This window comes from Carassius gibelio, chromosome A2, assembly GCF_023724105.1.
Source record: "Carassius gibelio isolate Cgi1373 ecotype wild population from Czech Republic chromosome A2, carGib1.2-hapl.c, whole genome shotgun sequence".
Classification (NCBI taxonomy): domain Eukaryota; kingdom Metazoa; phylum Chordata; class Actinopteri; order Cypriniformes; family Cyprinidae; genus Carassius; species Carassius gibelio.
In genome coordinates, this window is record NC_068372.1 from 31,553,795 (window position 1) to 31,572,361 (window position 18,567).

General features: G+C 36.4%; 1 protein-coding gene across 2 annotated transcripts; it reads right to left on the reverse strand.

Moving 5' to 3' along the window:
* Nucleotides 1-16,639, reverse strand: LOC127939204 (mitogen-activated protein kinase 14B-like). Of its 2 annotated transcripts, none has more exons than XM_052536110.1 (10): nucleotides 16,511-16,639; nucleotides 13,834-13,945; nucleotides 13,348-13,377; nucleotides 11,470-11,517; nucleotides 11,149-11,263; nucleotides 9,268-9,339; nucleotides 5,211-5,290; nucleotides 3,107-3,185; nucleotides 2,150-2,323; nucleotides 1-2,068 (listed from the first exon to the last, which is right to left on the reverse strand). In XM_052536110.1, exons 1-10 carry the CDS (start codon nucleotides 16,615-16,617, stop codon nucleotides 2,001-2,003), a joined length of 885 nt encoding a protein of 294 aa, XP_052392070.1. In that variant the 5' UTR covers nucleotides 16,618-16,639; the 3' UTR covers nucleotides 1-2,000. The 2 variants fall into 2 exon arrangements, with proteins under 2 accessions (XP_052392070.1, XP_052392069.1); XM_052536109.1 differs by lacking the exon at nucleotides 5,211-5,290 and adding an exon at nucleotides 4,687-4,766 and having other exon boundaries at nucleotides 16,511-16,638.
* Between the last annotated feature and the right edge of the window lie 1,928 nt (nucleotides 16,640-18,567).

An 18,567-nucleotide genomic window follows, 5' to 3' on the forward strand; every position in this document is an offset into this window, starting at 1 on the left:
TACATGCTAAACACAGAAAATCATTTTATTGCTGCATAAAATCAAGTGATGATATACAGTGAAAAAGAAAACACTTTAAAAATAATCCTTAACAACTGATACAATAAGTTAGACGCCCGGCTGTGCTTGAGAAAACACATATCTGACAAGTCATTCTTCTGTCTGGGCTGTTAGATTAAGATCATCGTGATGAACAGAAAAGCTGAATATTGGCTCAGGTTCTTTCACTTTTGCAAACATGAACTGTCTGGCTGAACATCTTTCCCAGTGCAAGCAAAAATAAAGGGGAACTATATTTTATTGTGGACCATAATGCAACTGTCTCACTCGTGGAGCTGTTCTGTTAATCAACTAGATCCCTATTTTAAACCAATTTCTCCCAATTTACATAAATAATACATTAAAGAGGGGAGAAACTATGCTCTAGTGTAGCTAAAGCATCAGTTCCTTCAACAAGTGAAGAGAACAGCAAGCGTTTGAAGAACTGGCAGAAAATCAGGCAGCTAACAAGAGTCAATCACACAAAAACCAGTCAAAAACATGTCCAAACCGCATTTCACCACAAACTCAGAAATACAACGAAAATATTTTTACAGATAGTAAAAAGTAAGAAAAGTTAGCCTATCTACCTTGACATTTTGACTTGATTATATTTACAATTTTTAAATTCAGATCAATATATATATATATATAAAAAAAAAAAAAAAAAACGTACAACAAATATACAGAAATGAGAATTGTTTTCATTTTTCTGCATTATGGTAATGTATGTTAGTACGGAACAAATCATTAATATATAAATAATAATGTAAAAAACAATTAGTGATTGTTAAAACATAATTATTAACTTTATGCAAAACATTTTTCTCTATATTTAAAATACAATTTTCTTCTGATTTTGTAGTTGACTATGATCTGGCCATGTTCTGGAGAGGTTTCGTGAGATTCACCCGTAATATTTTATATGTAAAAAAGTTGTGAGTAATTTTATATTCTCACTTTAGCACTGACCCACCACATATTTCTTTTTTTTTATATTTCCCAATAAATTTTCAGAACAAGCATATCTGCATTCATTCATGTAAAGAGCATGAATTGTGTCGGTGTGATCTATTATTGTCAGAGACCGACAGAAGAACACTACGTCTAGATTTACTCTTCCGTTTACATTCTACACGGAGCACTAAATAACAGTTTCGTTCTCTTTAGCAGACAGCTTTCACTCTTGAGCTCGTTCGTTTGTTATTTATAATGCAGATCACATTCTGTGACGCGTGGCTGCAAACACTGAAGAGAACTGTTGGTTGTCATTTATGTACAGCAGTGCCATTTTATTTACATATCTAAAACTTAGTATTCTGACAGTACTTGAGTTTTTCTGGCCTTTATCTACTGTGTAGGCTACAAGCGGAGTCCGGAGATAATTTTCTTGCTTCCCCAAAGAAAGAATATGAAACTTTGAGATTAAAATGCACTTTTGAATTTGACTGATTGTTTTTTGTGTGTGTGTGTGTGTGTGTGTGTGTTCTGTCCAAGAAAGTCGTTAAAGGGATAGTTACCCCAAAATTTGAAAATGTTGTCATTTTCTCACCCTAAAAGTCGTTCCAATCATGTATGAGTGACTAAACAGTTGCCAATAGCCATTGACTTCCAATAATACTATGAAGGTCAATGGCTACCGGAAACTGTTTGGTTAACAACATTCTTCAAAATATCTTCTGTTGTATTCAACAGATGAAAGAAACTCACACAGGTTTAGAAAAACACGAGGCAAGTAAATGAAGACATTATGTGAGCTTTAACCTACAGGACTCAAAGCCTACCATTCTCTCTGTCCTGTTTTAAAAGTTTGCATGTTTTTTCTTCCCCCTTATTTGACAGAGTGTGTATGAAGGCATGGATGAACGGTCTCAGATCACGAGGAAGCCAGCACTGGATGATGGCAGGCACTTGAATGTCCTTTTCCTGTCTGGATGAAGGTCCTGGAGGTGGAGCGGCCTTCACGACTCCATCTCGTCTCCGTCGAACACGGGAGGCTCGAAGCTGATCACCTCTTCATACGTGAGCCCTGCGGACACACACCGTCTGTTAAAAAGCGCTGACGACAAGCACAACTGTTGCATGGCAGAGCGAAACAGTGCAGGCTCACGTTTCCACTCTTCGATGTCCAGGTCGCGGCTCTCGAAGCTCTGGTCGTAGGGCTCTGCCTCGGGCTCGTCGTCCGGGTCGTGGTACTGGGAGAAGTACGGGTGCGCGAGAGCCTGCGACGCGGTTATCCGTTTATCTGTGTCCAGAACCAGCATCTTCTCCAGCAGGTCCACAGCTGAAACAGATAACACAGGCAGGGCCTCAAAAACTTATATTCGCAGCTAACTATGCAAGCAATTTATACTGTGTGAGAAATATTGTGACATTATGAAAACATGTTTTTGTAAAACTATTAAATGATATTATCATTTTTTATTTTTTTAAAGCTTATATACTCTCACTTTACAAAAAAAAAACTAATTAAACAAATATTTTTGTAGACTTATCATTTTTACTAATGGTTTTGAATGGTTTATGCAAAACAAAACAAATATTATTATAATGTAAAGAAACTGTTTTCTATTTGAATATGTTTTAAAATATAATTTATTCTTTGATGCAAAGCTGAATTTTCAGCATCATTCCTCCAGTCTTCAGTCACATGATCCTTCAGAAAACAGTATAATATGATGATTTGAAAAAAAAAAAAATATTACATTTATTATTATCATCATCAATGTTGAAAATAGTTTAAATAGAAAGTTGCTTATTTTTAAGAAAATGTATACAATTTTACTGTCACTAATCAAATTAATGTAGTATTATATATATATATTATATATAAGACATTTCCTTTATTTTTTACATTTAATTTAAGTTTAAAATAAAAATCAGACTTATTTATAGAAGTTATAAACGAAGGCTGTCAAAAATGATATAATTGTTATTAACTTCATGATTTCTGACTAGAAATAATAAATGATTTCATTAAACAGTAATTCAGTGTTATTGCTCAGCTCTTCTTCTGGCCGGTTCTGAAAGAGGTCTAGGTGATGGGAAATAAAGCCAGAATTGTTACCCATTGGGTTTGCACCAACAAACACATCTGCGAAGTTCCTCTTGGGCATATAAGGAAGAGAATTGATGTAGTTCCTGGCCTGTTGATTAAAATAAGGAATTATAGTCAAAATAAGGACTAAATCCAGGACAAAGAAGAGCAAACAAAGACAGCTAAGAAAAAAAAACATCTAGAGTGCTGCACGGATGACATATTTCTGTAGACCAAAACATGTGAAACAAATGAGCATGTTAGCACTCATGGATCCATCGTCCTGAAGCCACTGGGGTTTTTAAATGGCTGAAATAAGGTCAAAATGATATGTAATTATTGGGTTTATGCAAGATGAAGATATTTACAGAATTTACTCTTCAACATGAAATCCATCAGTAAAACCCTGTGAATTTATCCTTGGCTTAAAAAAGGTGGTTGATGGGACTACAGAGGCTCTCAACGGCTTTAAACGCCATCTACTCAACTTTCAGAGCAAATGTTTCTATAACGAAGACTGAAAGGGTTTAATGGTGGTGATGTCATGGATCTTTGGTGAAGTTCATTTCGATTTTTACTTCTGATTGTATTTAAAGCTTCATTTGTGAAGATTATAAACAAAACATGTAACAATAATAAACTATTGTCGGTCACAAAGCTTATTTTCAGCAATAATCATTGGGTTTTTGTCGAGGGAAACTTCAAGCCTGGCCTACAAAAATCTGTCATCTCTGCAGCGTTCTGTTGAGATTAAGAATTAATCTTAGCTTAAATTATTTAGTGCAAAATGAATCCATATGTGACCCTGGACGACAAAACCTGTCATAATGGTCATTTTTTTAAATTGAGATTTAGACATTATATGAGAGATGAATAACTAAGCTTTCAATTGATGTATGGTTTGTTAGAATAGGACAACATTCAGCCGAAATACAACTATTTAAAAAATAAATCTAAATATTGAGCAAAAACTGCCTTTAAAGTCATCCAGATGAAGTCCTTAGCAATGCACATTACTAATCAGAAATTAATTTACGGTAGGAAATTTACAAAATATCTCCATGGAACACTTTACTTGATATCCTAATGATTTTTGGCATAAAAGAAAAATCAATCATTTTGACCCATCCAGTGTATATTATGATCCAGGGTCACATAAGTATATAAATGCCATTAATATTTTATATCTAATGCAATGGGACTCTTCACACTGTTAAAATGTGACAATGTTTTTTGGGCCAATGTCTGTTCTTCCAGAAACATTATATTTCTTCTGGAATGTTAATCTCTATCTTGACCTCAAATAATAGGCACCAGAGCGACTGCAGGTTAAACAAACATGGCTTTTGTTTACTGCACGAAACATTGACTGTAGTATGTTAGAGCTCAAGCAGTCTGAACTCACTGTAAACCCTAAAACTGCAGTGGCTGGAAATTAGGTCAGACGTGCTGCAAACGAAAAGCAGGCAGTAGTTGGAAAAGAGGGAGGTTGAGAGGGGTTTGAAAAAAAAAAAAAAAGACCAATGCAAATAGAAAAGAGTCACATGGGGAAACCTAGTCACTCGTCTCAGAGCGGCCCGTGTCTGGAGGATTTTCTGCCACATTCTCACCTCGTGGCTCGGCATCCTGCTTATTAGAGAGGTCGGCGGGGTTCCCGTCAGGCGCATTATCTGCTGAAGCTGGTTTATATCTTGGGGAACCCAGGTCAAGGGGTGTACGATAAAATACACTCACAAATATGAGTGGGAAAACAGGAAAACAATGCGAGCAATCGGTTTGCTTTACATTGCGGCTTGTTGCCGAGAAGGGGAAAACAGGACAGGAAGAAGAGGAGGAGCAACACATATGTTAGATAAGACCCACGCATCCCATGTGAATCAGTCTAGTGTTGATAAAGACACAGGAAGTGCCGGACGCAGAAGAGCGAGCATTGCTTTACATCCTTAAGCGTGGGCTGATTTTGCAAAATCATCTGCCAGCAATCTGACTACTACGGTCTATTTTAAGATGATTGCATAAGTAGTAGTTCATGCAAGTGAGTAAGCAAGGGGAAAAAATGATGCGACATGAGTGACTGAAGCAAGCAGAAAGGATGGCCATGTCGGCATTAGGACTCCGAGAGAGTCAAACTCACAGACTCTGAAGAGATTTTCATCAAGAGCTCTGGCTCTGGGGGTCCGACGAGCATCAAGATAAGCTTCAACTGATCAATATCTTTAAAAGCAAAATAAAGGAAAATGCAGGGAACGGGGTGACTATGAAAGCAGGGACTGGGGAAAAGGAAAACAAAAACAGTAATAATTTTGTTTTAACAAAAGAATAAAAACGGCACAAAGAGAGAAATAAAACTGAGCCATGATTGGTTGAGTGACATGCACTCTGCAAAAACAATGCATGGAGCTCACTTCTCAGGTAGTTGGCAGAGCAGATGTAAGCTAGCAAACTTACCTGACTGAAATACACTTGCAGAAGACAAAATCTGACTTAATGCAACAGTGTGTCAGACAGATGTGAACATGACACTGACCACATTTGCACGCAAATCTACTGATTGCGGTCCATATTTGGATTAAGCTAATATTCTCAGAAACGTATTGTTCAACGAAGACGACTACGAAAAATATTCGTGAACGAATAGTTCTTCTGTGACCAAGACGAACGTTGACGAGCTAAAACTAATATCTGATGATAAAAAATGATGACGAAATGTATGCCGTGTCTCCGTTAACAAGAACATTAACTGTCAACAAGGCCAAAAAAGACATCATAATTTATTCAAGTTTTCCCAAATTCAATCCTTGATTCAAGTTTCTCATAAGTTTAATTGATTTTGGTCTGAAGAATTTGTGACTTTTAGTTTGAAGACTAAATATAAAGTAGCTACCAAAATAAAAGTCTGTGATTACAATGTGACGAAAAAGTAATGAAAAAACGTTGAGAAAAAAAATTCAATTACTTTTGTTGGTAAACTATTAAAGACTCAAATGACTAAAATGTGAATAAGACTATTAAGCATTTTCGTGTCAAGATAAGTCAAAAATGCCTGTCAAAATTAACACTGGTTTACAGAAGAGACTTAATAAAAAAATAAATAATAATAATTCCTATCTTCAAAAGTGTATTTCATCAATTAATTTTTCAGAACCCTACAGTAATATCACCGAGAATTACCTTTCATCAAGATATAACACATAAAAGCAAAATATATAATTAGATTTGGAGGATATTCCAAAAATAAAAAATGTTTTATTTTTACACAATCCAAAATTTTTATGAATTCATGCAGATTTCTAGAAACCAAAATATTGGCTTAACCTTGTTACACTTAATGCATTTTCATTGTTTATAAAACTGTAATATTCTTCCATGATAATCAGCATAATCAGAATATGATCAAATTCTGATTAATATAGGAATATTCCTATGCCTGTAAATGTAGTCAGTGAAAAAGTAAGAATATGTTCAACACGTGAATGTGACATGCAGGTGTGAGCTGCGGCAAAGTGGCCTAGTTCTACACTCATGTGCAGATCCACACGGACTTCTGTTCAAATCTTGCAAAGATTGGCGGATGCTACTAAAAATCACAATCATGAAAAAAGAGAAGTCAAAAGTTGGCTGAACAGTGTTTGCAAGCAAGTAGATGACAGATTAGGGTAGTTAATTCATGCAGTCAGAAACATGCTTAAATGCTGCAAGTCAACATTCAGCAATTACATGCTAGACTAAGTGCTTCAAAGTATACTGTGTGTGCACACTTCAAAATATTTTTTTGTGTGTGGATTTAAAGGCATAGTGTAGCCAAAAATTTTCATTTACTCACTCTCATGCTGTTCAAGACACTAAAAGAGATATTTTGGAGAAATTATAAGCTGCTCATTTTTTTTACAATGAAAGTAAATGGCTCAGGGGCTGTCATGCTCCAAAAACGACTAACAAAAAAAAGGCAAATAAATCGCGATTAATCGTTTGACAGCACTACTCCTGACACCACCGAGCTGCCATATTGGAATTTCCTAGTATTCCAAACATTCTACTGAGTTAATAGGAAATTTTATATTTTTTATGAGAAAAATACATAAAGAGTCAGTATTTTTATATCAGAAGCACATTCTTACAAATGCAAACGTCTTAAGCGTGTTAACAGCATGCAATTTGAAGCATGAAGTTTGATTCAAAATTAATTGATTAAATTAATAATTCAATGTATACATAACATTTCTCCTACATAGTGAAATGCCACAGAATGTGGGCGATCTTAAAAGAGTATGAAGTAGATGTTGCTTAATCGGGAAATAAAACACACTCATCATAACTTTTTCAGAAAAGTAACGCTGAGTACATAAGCTAAGGATTTAAAACATTAAGCTTAATTTCCATGATAATGCATGGTAACCTTTGAATTTCAAGACAATGTAGTGCAATATAGTACCAGATGCTTGTATCGTATCTACCGTATTTTCCGGACTATAAGTCGCACTTTTTTCATAGTTTGGCTGGTCCTGCGACTTATAGTCAGGTGCGACTTATTTATCAAAATTAATTTGACATGAACCGTCTACAGCCCTCTCGCGTATGTAGATGGTAATGTTTTCTCTTGGTTCTAGGTTCTAAATAAATGCAACTTATAGTCCAGTGCGACTTACATATGTTTTTCTCCTCGTCATGACGTATTTTAGGACTGATGCGATTTATACTCAGGTGCGACTTATAGTCTGAAAAATAAAGTATTTTAATCGATTTCTGACACTAATACCAGATGTGTGTTTATGTTTAATGCATAATTATGTACGAAAAGAAACCATCCATTATGTTGGATATGTTACCCAAGTCATCAGTGTACAGCATCACCCTAAAGTACAGTTTTGAAGAGCATCACATACATAAACAATGTTTAGATCAGAGCGTAAACAGCGTATCTGTGTAGGGTGTCTCCAAAACGTTGTCTCCAAAATGGCGCTTTCTTGAATAAAGTCTTTATCTTTGTTTTCTTTGTGCACAAAACTATTCTTGAAGCTTCATAAAATTATGGTTGAACCACTGATGACACATGGATTATTTTAATGATCTCCTTGCTATATTTCTGAGCCTTGATCGTGATAATTACATTGCTGTCTATGGGAAAGTCAGAAAGCTCTCAGATTTCATCAAAAATATCTTAATTTGTGTTCCAGAGATGAATGAAGGTCTTACGGGTTTGGAACGACATGAGGGTGAGTAATAATGACAGAACTTTCACTTTTGGGTGAACTATCCCTTTAAGGTCAAGGTTATATCCCTGTCAGTCAGTGATGTCCTCTGCTGTTAGGGAATAGTAATATGGCCACTTAAGCACTTCGGGTGGTATCTAGTCTATAGGCAGTTTAGAATGCAATGAGTCGGTAACATTTTATTTTAAGGTGTCCCAATTACAAGTTATATGTACTTACTATTATAATTACAATAAATTATGCATAATTACATGCAATTATCCCTAAACTAAAACCTCATCTTAACACTAATCATATAGTTAGTGCATGTAGTTCATTAATATTACTCAGTCCTTAATTACACTGTAACAAGAACACCTTAAAATAAAGTGTAACCATCCCGTCATTATATAGATCAGTGGTTTTCTGTTAAATCCAAGCTGGAGACAAACACACACAAAAAGACAAATGCACAAAGCAAGCTGATAATCTGCATGTCTTGGCAACCAAACAACTACTTTATCCTAATCTAGTTTTTCACAGGCTTCCTTGAAATGCAGATCACACTTCCTCCCTCGAAAGGCCAGGACCCTGTTTAACGTGTTCTGAATGTAATGTATGAGCGTGTTGTGTTTTTCACAGTGGGTATGATTCGACGACCTCCGCTCACTAGAACAGAAGCAGCAAATCATTAAGATTCCCAGAGCGGCGCACGCTGTGCTTTGTCCTTTAAGACCAAGCAAAGTTCATGTTTTTTGTCAACAGGACCATCAGGCAGTGTGACTCACTGGGAGGCAGCGGGAACGACTCTAGCTGACTCATTCCTCTCAGGATCGCTGCCTCTCTATGAATTAGATCCGGCTGACATGCGTAGGTGTCTTTTTCACACTTGCAAAGAGGGAGGGAGGGATCGGGCAATGCATGCCAAAAATGGCAAACATATAAAGGGTATTTCCAGAAAGAGAGATTTGGGGCAGGGGTTGAATGAAGGGGAAAGGATACGATCAGTGCCGGGAAACAGGGTCCGTCCTGTGAGGAGCTCAGCCATTATGCAGCCCACCGACCAGATGTCCACTACAACACAAAACACAAACCCTCTTCTCATTCACTGAAGCAACATACACTCTGTTAAAGACAAAACAATATCCGTTTTCTTAAAGGGATAGTTCACCCCAAAATGTAAGTTGTTATAATTTACTCATCCTCACGTTGTTCTAAACCTGTGAGAGTTTCTTTCTTATGTTGAACACAAACGTAGAAATTTTGAAGAATGAGGGTATTCAAACAGTTTATTGTGCACACTGACGTTCATAGTATTTCTTTCCATACTATGGAAGTCAATGGGGGCCAACAACTGTCAAAATATCTCCTTTTGTGTTCAACTTTTCCATACAGGTTTGGAACAAACCATTTTTGGGTGAACTATGCCTTTAAATGCCCCTAGTCCTACCATGTAAAATTCATCAGTGCATGTTATTTTAACAAGAAAACAAAAACAAAAAAACCACCCAGGTAGGGAATAATGGACAATGGAACATTGCATTATTAAGAAATATCCAAATGTAAGGTGAATCAGCTGCAATGTGCATTAATTTTCAATTATTCTTATACTATTATTCAAATGGCATTATATAATTTATACGCTTTCATTTTTGTAGTTTCAGTCAATTAGAACTTCAAAGACAACATTTCTTATTTCCACAAGTTATTACAAAGTTGCATACCTAATAATTTATTAATAGGGCTGTGCAAAAAATCGAATGTGATTTTCATGCACATCTCATCAGTAAAGACGCTCCTGTAAATAAAAGTATATCTCCAGCACGTGCGTTTCAGATCATGGTTGCCAGGTTTTCACAACAAATCCTGCCCAGTTGTTTCTCAAAACTAGTCTAAAACTAGCCCAATCGCGTTTCCAGGAGGTTCCCCGATAAAAAATTGCTTCCTGGGGTTAAAATGTAAGTTTTATGACATGATTGCCTTGGTAAAATTCACATTTTTTTTGGCGCTTCGACCCGTAGACATGAAAACAACCACAGACTTGACAACATTGGTTAGCATTTACTACACAGAGCCGTAATTCACTGACAATCTACACAAAATCGATTTTAAAATCGCAGGCGATTCTTTGTCGATTTTTGAAAGCAATTTTGTGTTAGTTGTTGGTAGACTACGCTCTTTGTAGTAACTGCCGCTCCACCTGAAACAGTGTTGCCAAGTCTGAGGTTGTTTTTCATGTCCGCGGTTCGAAGCAACCACAATAACGTGATATTTAGCCCCTAAAATACTTTTATTTTTTATATATATATATTTTAACCCTGGGAAACAATTTTTTTTTTTTATCTGGGAACCTCCTGGAATCGTTTTAGGTTCTAGGACTAGTTTTGAGGAGCAACAGGGCAGGATTTGTTGTGAAAACCTGGCAACCCTGATCTGAACACACGTGCTGGAGATATACTTCTAATTACAGGAGCGTCTTTACTGATGAAATGTGCATGAAAATCGCATTCGATTTTTTGCAAAGCCCTATTTATTAATTAACTGATTTAACAATTTCAAGTTTTATCCTTTATCAAGTTTAATCTGTAATATAATCTACAAACATACAAAAAAATTCCTAGCGGTGCAGAAAATGTATCAATGTGAATCAAGAAATTGATCAATAAGAATTTACCCAATAAAACTACATATGCAATATTGTGGTATAAAGTATAAGCATTTTTGCTAATGTGATTAAGACTGCATGAGCAGGAGAAAAATAATACAACCAATAACACTGCCCATAAACATTCAATCATATCCTCATGAATAATATAAAATCCCAGCCTGCATTATTTCCATCTTTTTTAGCCAGTGAAGTGATTTGTGAATGCAGTTTCTGACCTGTCATGTTGTAGTGCATCCAGTTGAGCATGATCTCTGGGGCACGGTACCATCGGGTGGCAACGTATCCCGTCATTTCATCATCAGTCAGCCGGGCCAGCCCAAAGTCCAGAATCTGAGCACAGATATCAGAGTAAGCATTAGCCTTAAACTACACTTATCAGCACTCATATTACACTGTGTGCCTCAGTGTTTGCCCGACTATAAACCCACGGTTGGTCAACAGAAGATAATAATAACAGATGTCACAGTGGAAAAAGCATCAGATGATGATGATGATGATGGCAGAGATCTTGGCAATAAGTGCAAGCTTGCTCTCACCTTAAGTTCACAGTCTTCGTTTACAGCCAAGTTACCGGGTTTAAGATCCTGTATTATGGGAAAAGATGAACAGATAGATAATATAAGTCAGAATTACTTTGACTTTTCATAATGTTTTCATACAAAGGGTCATCATGCACTAATAAAAAGCATCCTGTGGAGCTAAAATCATGTCAGAAATAACCTTAATTCTAAGTTTGTGCAGAGGAGACCGTAAAACCAGATCTGTGCAAAACCTGCAATAAAACTGGATAAGACTGGAGTGGTGTGGATTACTGTGATCAATACGTTTGGACTCTCATTCTGACGGCACCCATTCACTGCAGTGGATCCACTGGTGAGCAAGTGACGGAATTGTACATTTCTCTAAATATGTTCTGATGAAGAAACAAACTCATCTACATCTTGGTTGGCCTGAGGGAATGGCCGTAGCCAGCTATGAGGACCTCGGTAAATTTGTCATGTTCGAAAATAAATTTGTTCTCTGATTGAATAATTTGCAGCTAAACTCCTCATATGAATGTCTGGATGTATGATTCAGTGTCCATGGTATGAAAACAAACGCTGGGAGACGCTTCTGAAGTGAACAAGTTTACAGTTAGTTGTGAGCGAATGAGAGCGTGAGACGCTGTTGCCAGATCCAGCTATTATTTCCACTTAATTTGACACTTTAGAAAGTTAATAAAGTGGGAAGTTGCGTTGTAGGATCAGCGATAACTTTACCTGATCTAATTTCCAAAATATATGAAATAATTGTTATTTTATTTATTTATAAGTTTCTGTTTATTTTTATAGCAACATCTGGCAACATAGCATCGCCGACATTTGTCTGCCAGTAATCAAAAAATGCAGTGGCTATTTACACTAAGTGCAAATATCTATAGATTATATTCATACTATATTAAAATAGCAGGATTTTCTGCTATTTATACTACTTACTGCAAATAGTGGCAATAACCTGCACCTCAGTATTGTAGTACATTATGAAATAATAACTTATTGAGTCTAATTTAATGGATGCCACCTTACTGGACAATAAAGCCCTCCCTACATCTACCCTTAACTTTTTGATTATCTACTTAATTTTCATTGAAAATAAATGCTTTTCTGATGTGATCTGAAATTTTAAAAGGGAGAAATCTTTTTGCCAAAAAGGCAGATTCGAACCCGGGTCGAACACGTTAAAATATATGTGTCACGCTTTACCTTCTGCACCACTGGAACTGACTGGCAGGTGTTGTCTTTTATAATCTTGACTATCCGAAAATAACACGTTTGGTGAGTAATATGTATTGGTGCATGAATAACAAATAACTGATAAAATTATAAATTACAAATTTTTTATGCAATAAATGGGGTATAATTTAAAAATGAGCATCCCTCTAAAAACATCTACATTTCTGTCTCTTTTCAAGTGTTAGAGTAACGTATATAATTAAGTTGTATTTATAGGGGTTATTATAGCACAATTCTATAATAAGGGGGTTATTAATTTAACCCCCTGGACCTCACTAATTTTCAAAGCCTGGCTACGGACATGACTGAGGGTGAGTAATTTTCAACAAATTCTCATTTTTGATTGAACAATTTTTTTAAGTGATTCAGCATAAAATTGAATATATTAAACACTGAAGTGAATTTCTAAAGTAAGGACTCTAAATATTTTATTATGAAAGGTGTTATAAAATACTGTCATAAAAATTTACAAAAAAAAAAAACTTTAATATTTAATAAAATATCTGGATTATAAAAAAATAAATAAAAAAATTAGCTTCCAAAATATGACACTGAAACAACACCAGAGACTATTTTAAAAGTAATAACCCCACACTGCTCATAAATAAATGATGTAATGAACAGAAAGTGTGGTCTACTCACTCTGTGGATGATGTCTGCTGAGTGAATATACTGCAGAGAGAAAGACAGATGAACTCACTTCAGTCAAATACAGAGATCAATGAGAAGCAGTCACTTGAAGACCAGACGTCTAAGTGGAGCACACTTCAAATCAACACAGTCCTTCATACTCTAGCTCATACACTACAAACACAGCATTCTACACAATCTTTTACTTTAACATCAGAGAGAGTGAACTATAGCAAGTGTGCAGTGAATGATGAAGCATTAAAAGAAAAAAAAAGGTTAACTTAAGGTCACAGAGTAACATGACAGGTCTTTTCTTCTGTGTTGTGACATATCTGAGTGAAAAAGATTATTGAACATGATAAAATAGTAGGGGGGTAATTTCTGTCCATCGCTTGTTGATTGGATAGAGGCAGATCTTATTATAAATATTAATTTAGGCCCCCATTACATTGAGCAATTAAAACCAAGTGGAAGTGAAAACAGTGGGTTGGGCCTAACCTTCAGGCCTCGCAGGATCTGATAAATGAGGAACTGGACGTGATCATCTGTCAGCTTCTGGCACTTGACGATATTATTGAGGTCTGCTCCCATGAGGTGGGTCACCAGATACCTGTTAAACAGTACAGCATTAACCCATCAGTCCTGTTAAGTGGTGCAACCAAATTCTGGTAACCAAGATTATTCAGCCAAAAAACAATTTCTGATTTAAGGCTAAAATGTTTTAGAGATATCAGTTTTTATGTCAACTTTATACGGTCCACATTAGTTAGTGTGTAATGTTGGTGTTTGAGCATAAACAATATCTGCAAAGTTATGAAGCTGAAAGTTCAATGCGTAGGGACTACAAGAAGTTACTTCACGGGTTTGTGACATCACATGATCACAGCAAAGGGGGCGGGGCCATGCTGCACTGCTTTAGAGAAGAGGAAGAGAAAACTAGAGGTGCACTTGAAAATCTCTTCATATATGAATCAATATTCTGTCTTCTAATGATTCTAATGGATTTACAAGTTTCAAAATCAATGTTCTAAAGCAGCCAATCTTAATACTGTTCTTTAATACGGTTTCCTCTTTACCAGCCCCACTCCAGATTAAAAACTATGAGACAGAGAGGCTTCAATATTGATCCTGGTATTTGGGTAAAAAAATAACAATAAATTCAGTGGATCGCTAGTCCAGAATGACAGCTAGCACAACCAATTATCTTGTCCGTGCACAGATGGGAAGGGTGGAATGGGACTGGTGTGGAGTCAGCGGGGCACTGCTGGGAGCTCGTCTGAGCCGGCCATGAGCACGATCATTAACCTCAACAATCACAAGCGCTTTGCTGCTCTGCACTCTTCCAACACTCCAGGCAATCATGCTGGGTGAAATAACCTTACAGTAGTGAAAATGCCTTCTGTTAAGACAGAATCTTCATCAGCGAGGTTTGCATAGCAGATACTCAAGTATATGGATACATGCGGTTCAGAAACGTGCTCCTCCCTCTTGCCCCGAGCTCTGCTATCCCACTCATTCTCCATGAGATTTTGGGGCCGGGGTATTTATAGAGTATTATAGTATTCTTAGCTCTTGTTTCCATGCATCTTGCAGTGTAAGGCACAGTAAGCACAGTAAGGCCCTTCCTCCAGTGTAAGTGTGCCGAAGTCCCAGCTCCTGTTTCAAATCTCTCTGCAGCCAAACACAACTCACACTGGAGCTCGTTCTTCCTCTGCACCTCCCGGCAGTCGTGACCTCACCCCACTTAAATAAACTATACTGAAACTGGGCTCAACATTTGGACAGCACATGAAAGAAGTCCTTTAAGAGCCCCTTGAAATTAAAATGGGATGATGGACATATGATAGCATTCTTCTGAGTCAATGACCCAGATTTTACATTGGACATAACAAGAGCCTACACAAAAATGGGTGTCACACTCAGGATCCATGTTTTATTATCATACCTGACTGTGTGATTAGTAATTGGGTCTCAAACTTTTACATTGCATTGGTAAACCACTAACAAAACTAGTTTACAAAGGTGGCACAGAAGCAGTTATTAAGTGACATTTAGGTGTCTTTACACAGACTGTAATACTGATACTCAGAGGGGGCAAACATTAATTTACATTGTAATTACAACGTGCATAACTTGACCTTTCATGCTGCGTCTTTACAAAATTTTAAGCAGGCACAGAGCAGCATTAACTTGGCTCTTAGGTGTTATTTAAAGGCATTTAGGTGTATTTACACAGACTAATTAATGCTGCTCAGAAGTGGCATGAATGCATTTACACAATAATTACAAGTGGCACAATTTATTGTAAAAATAAATTTACTTTATCTTTACTCAGCTCTGTAAAGATGGTTCTTTGATTAATGCCCTTAATTGTATTTTATTTATAATCTTATGTGGTTCATAACACTGATTGTGTAAATACAGTGCAAGTGCGCAACTTTGCTAATAATGTGAATAACTGGCTGATTGCAATTATTCCATCTAATTGCAGTTATTATTTTGAAACAATTCACAACAAAATTGACATATTACAATTACACTAAATTATAATGTATTATGCAAGTAATATTCCAAGGATACCGGCATTAAAGAAAAGTGAATTGGAGAAAAATCATTTTTAAATACGTCAGCTCATATGAAACTCTTACAAAGACAATTTTGATCTATAATTCCCAGAAGGTGCTCTTATTCTCTTTTGTGTGTGTTGACTGTTTGAAGAGGCAGTTATGTTATGAGGCAATAGCATTTTACAGGTTATTGCTTATGTGCCTATGAGGAAATTATGCTGAGCGGATGAATTCGTGTCGCCCCTCCCGAGGCAGATCCCGACAGGAAGTAACCGATGCTGTTTTTCGATTATCGCTCTGGACTAACTGGATTTAACAGGTGCTTCAAGATCGAGTGAGCACACAATACACCATCAGGACTATGTCTAATAAACCCGGACACTGCTGAGGTGTGCCAGCTATGCCACTACATACCAGCCGTTTCTCAGAATGGCTCAGAAACCACAGACCTGCAAGCCATAACGCCCCACAGAACATGCAACCTCTTACAATGACATTTCCTAGAAGTACGTTCTAGATGCAGGGATGAAATCAGAGAAGTCGACAATCTGAAGAGCCTATGAAGAAGTTTAGTCAGACCACCTTTTAGAAATGAAGCAGATACTCACACGTCATTGAATCCTGCTAGACAGGTAGCGGGCGAGAAAGCATCTAGTAGACCAATTACCTGCAAATACAGACAAGAGTTATAAATTAGTCTGAAACATGACAACATTAAAAGATTAAGGTCAAATCATTTAAAGTCTAAACTGCTTCTTCTTGATTCCATGTGTGTACACCTTAGTTAACTAAAACCAAATTATATTATATTATATATTTTATGGGGTGTAACGGTTCACAAAAGTTCACATTTGATACAATACAGCTGTGTCGAAGTTTGGTACGTTTTCGTAATTGCGTGCGTTGCAATGTTGGAAATACTTCTTTTTTTAAACCAGTGGATATCACACAAGCACGTGTTTGACAAACTTTGTGCAAGAGTTGTATTCATCTCAATTCACTACGCAGAAAGTGAAAGTAAAAAAACGCAATGCATCTGACGCGGCATATTCAACGAGACACGAATCTACTTCGACATATGCTTACGGTTTTACATTTATTCCTTTAATATTTCTCTCGTGGCCCATACATAGTGAGAAACAAAATAAACACATTTTGTGTTAAACGGGTTGTTTTTGAAAGTCGTTAAGTGAAATAAAGCGAACTACAATAAAGCTAAAGAGTCAGTGCCTGAGAATTAAAATTAAAATGATGAAAACGAGCCAGTAAATGAAGGCGGTACAGAAATCAGAAATCATACGGTAATGGCTGTACACAAAGCAGTGCTGCGCTCATAAACGCTGCTTTATCAAGTATTACAGACGATAAAATGAAAATGCCATCGAAATAAACAGACATTGATACCCATGTGGTCACACTGTGTTTTGACTTGAAGTGCTCATATTTATTCAATAAAATCATAGCCTTCTGAAGGTTATAATCATCACATTAAGCTACACACAGATTCTTTACGTCCTTAAATTTAAGCCCTCTTGAAATTATAATTGAGACTTATACCATTTAAGGTATTTAATACTTAAATACACGACTGTTTAAGACTTTTTAAGGATTGGGAACCCTGTATAAAGCCCATCAGACAGTGCGGTGATGTATTTTGGTAGCCGATTGGAAGGGACAATAGCCCCAGGATGTTGGCTAGTGATTTAGCAGGCCCTGTGTACTGTAAACACACTTTAAGAGGAAAATAAGCAGTACTTTATCATCTGTCATTACTGCAGTTGTTTTCTTGGTGCTGGTGAGCATGCGACCCGCTGCGGTTGCCCTCAGAGGAAACAGCTCACAAAGTGAGATGTGTTGCTTCCACTTGTGTACATCCTCTGTGAAACTCTCGTTTAGATTCTGTGTGGGCATCACCTTTATCTCTCTCTCTCTCTCTCTCTGCAAGAGGAGTGGGTGCATTTCATACGGGCTAAACTTTCGATGCACTTCTGCCCACAGTAACATTCGTAAACTTTGGCCAAACTTGCTGACAAACAGCGTTTCAGCATAAAACGACAGCCATTACACTTCCGTTACAATTTTTTTTTTTTTTGAAAATCATCTCAAATGTTCTCCAAGGCTCCATTTATCGGATTTAAAATTCAGTTAAAACTGTATCATACATTTTTGCAATTTTGAATGCAATTTATTCCTGTGATGCAAAGCTGAATTTTCAGCATCATTACTCCAGTCTTCAGTGTCACACGATCCTTCAGAAATCAGTATAATATGATGCTTTGATGCTCAAAAAAAAAAAATATATATATTATCAGTGTTGACCCTTGTCATGATTAATATTTTTGTGGAAACGTTAGATTTTTCTGAATAATTTTATGAATTGAAAGTTCAAAACAACCACATTTATTTGAAATAAAAATCTTTTGTGACATAAATATTTTTTACACTGTTCCCGTATTGTAAACTTGCTACATGTGGACAAATATCTGGGCAGATAGAGTATTTTATATCTGTTTATTAAAGTCTATATTGCAAAAGTCAGTGATGCTTTATAGGTGTGTGTGTGTGTGTATATATATAATATTAATGTTTGAAATGTGTTCATCACACAATGCAGAGCAAAAAGAAGCAAAGATCCAAATATCTCCATGAAGCTACGCTTCAGATA

Coding starts and splice junctions, on each gene's coding strand:
- LOC127939204 (XM_052536110.1), bottom strand. CDS start 16,617: ATGTTGTCATGTTTCAGACTAATTTATAACTCTTGTCTGTATTTGCAG. Junction 13,378..13,833: donor AGATCCTGCGAGGCCTGAAG/GTTAGGCCCAAC, acceptor TTCTCTCTGCAG/TATATTCACTCAGCAGACAT. Junction 11,518..13,347: donor CAGCAGACATCATCCACAGA/GTGAGTAGACCA, acceptor CCCATAATACAG/GATCTTAAACCCGGTAACTT.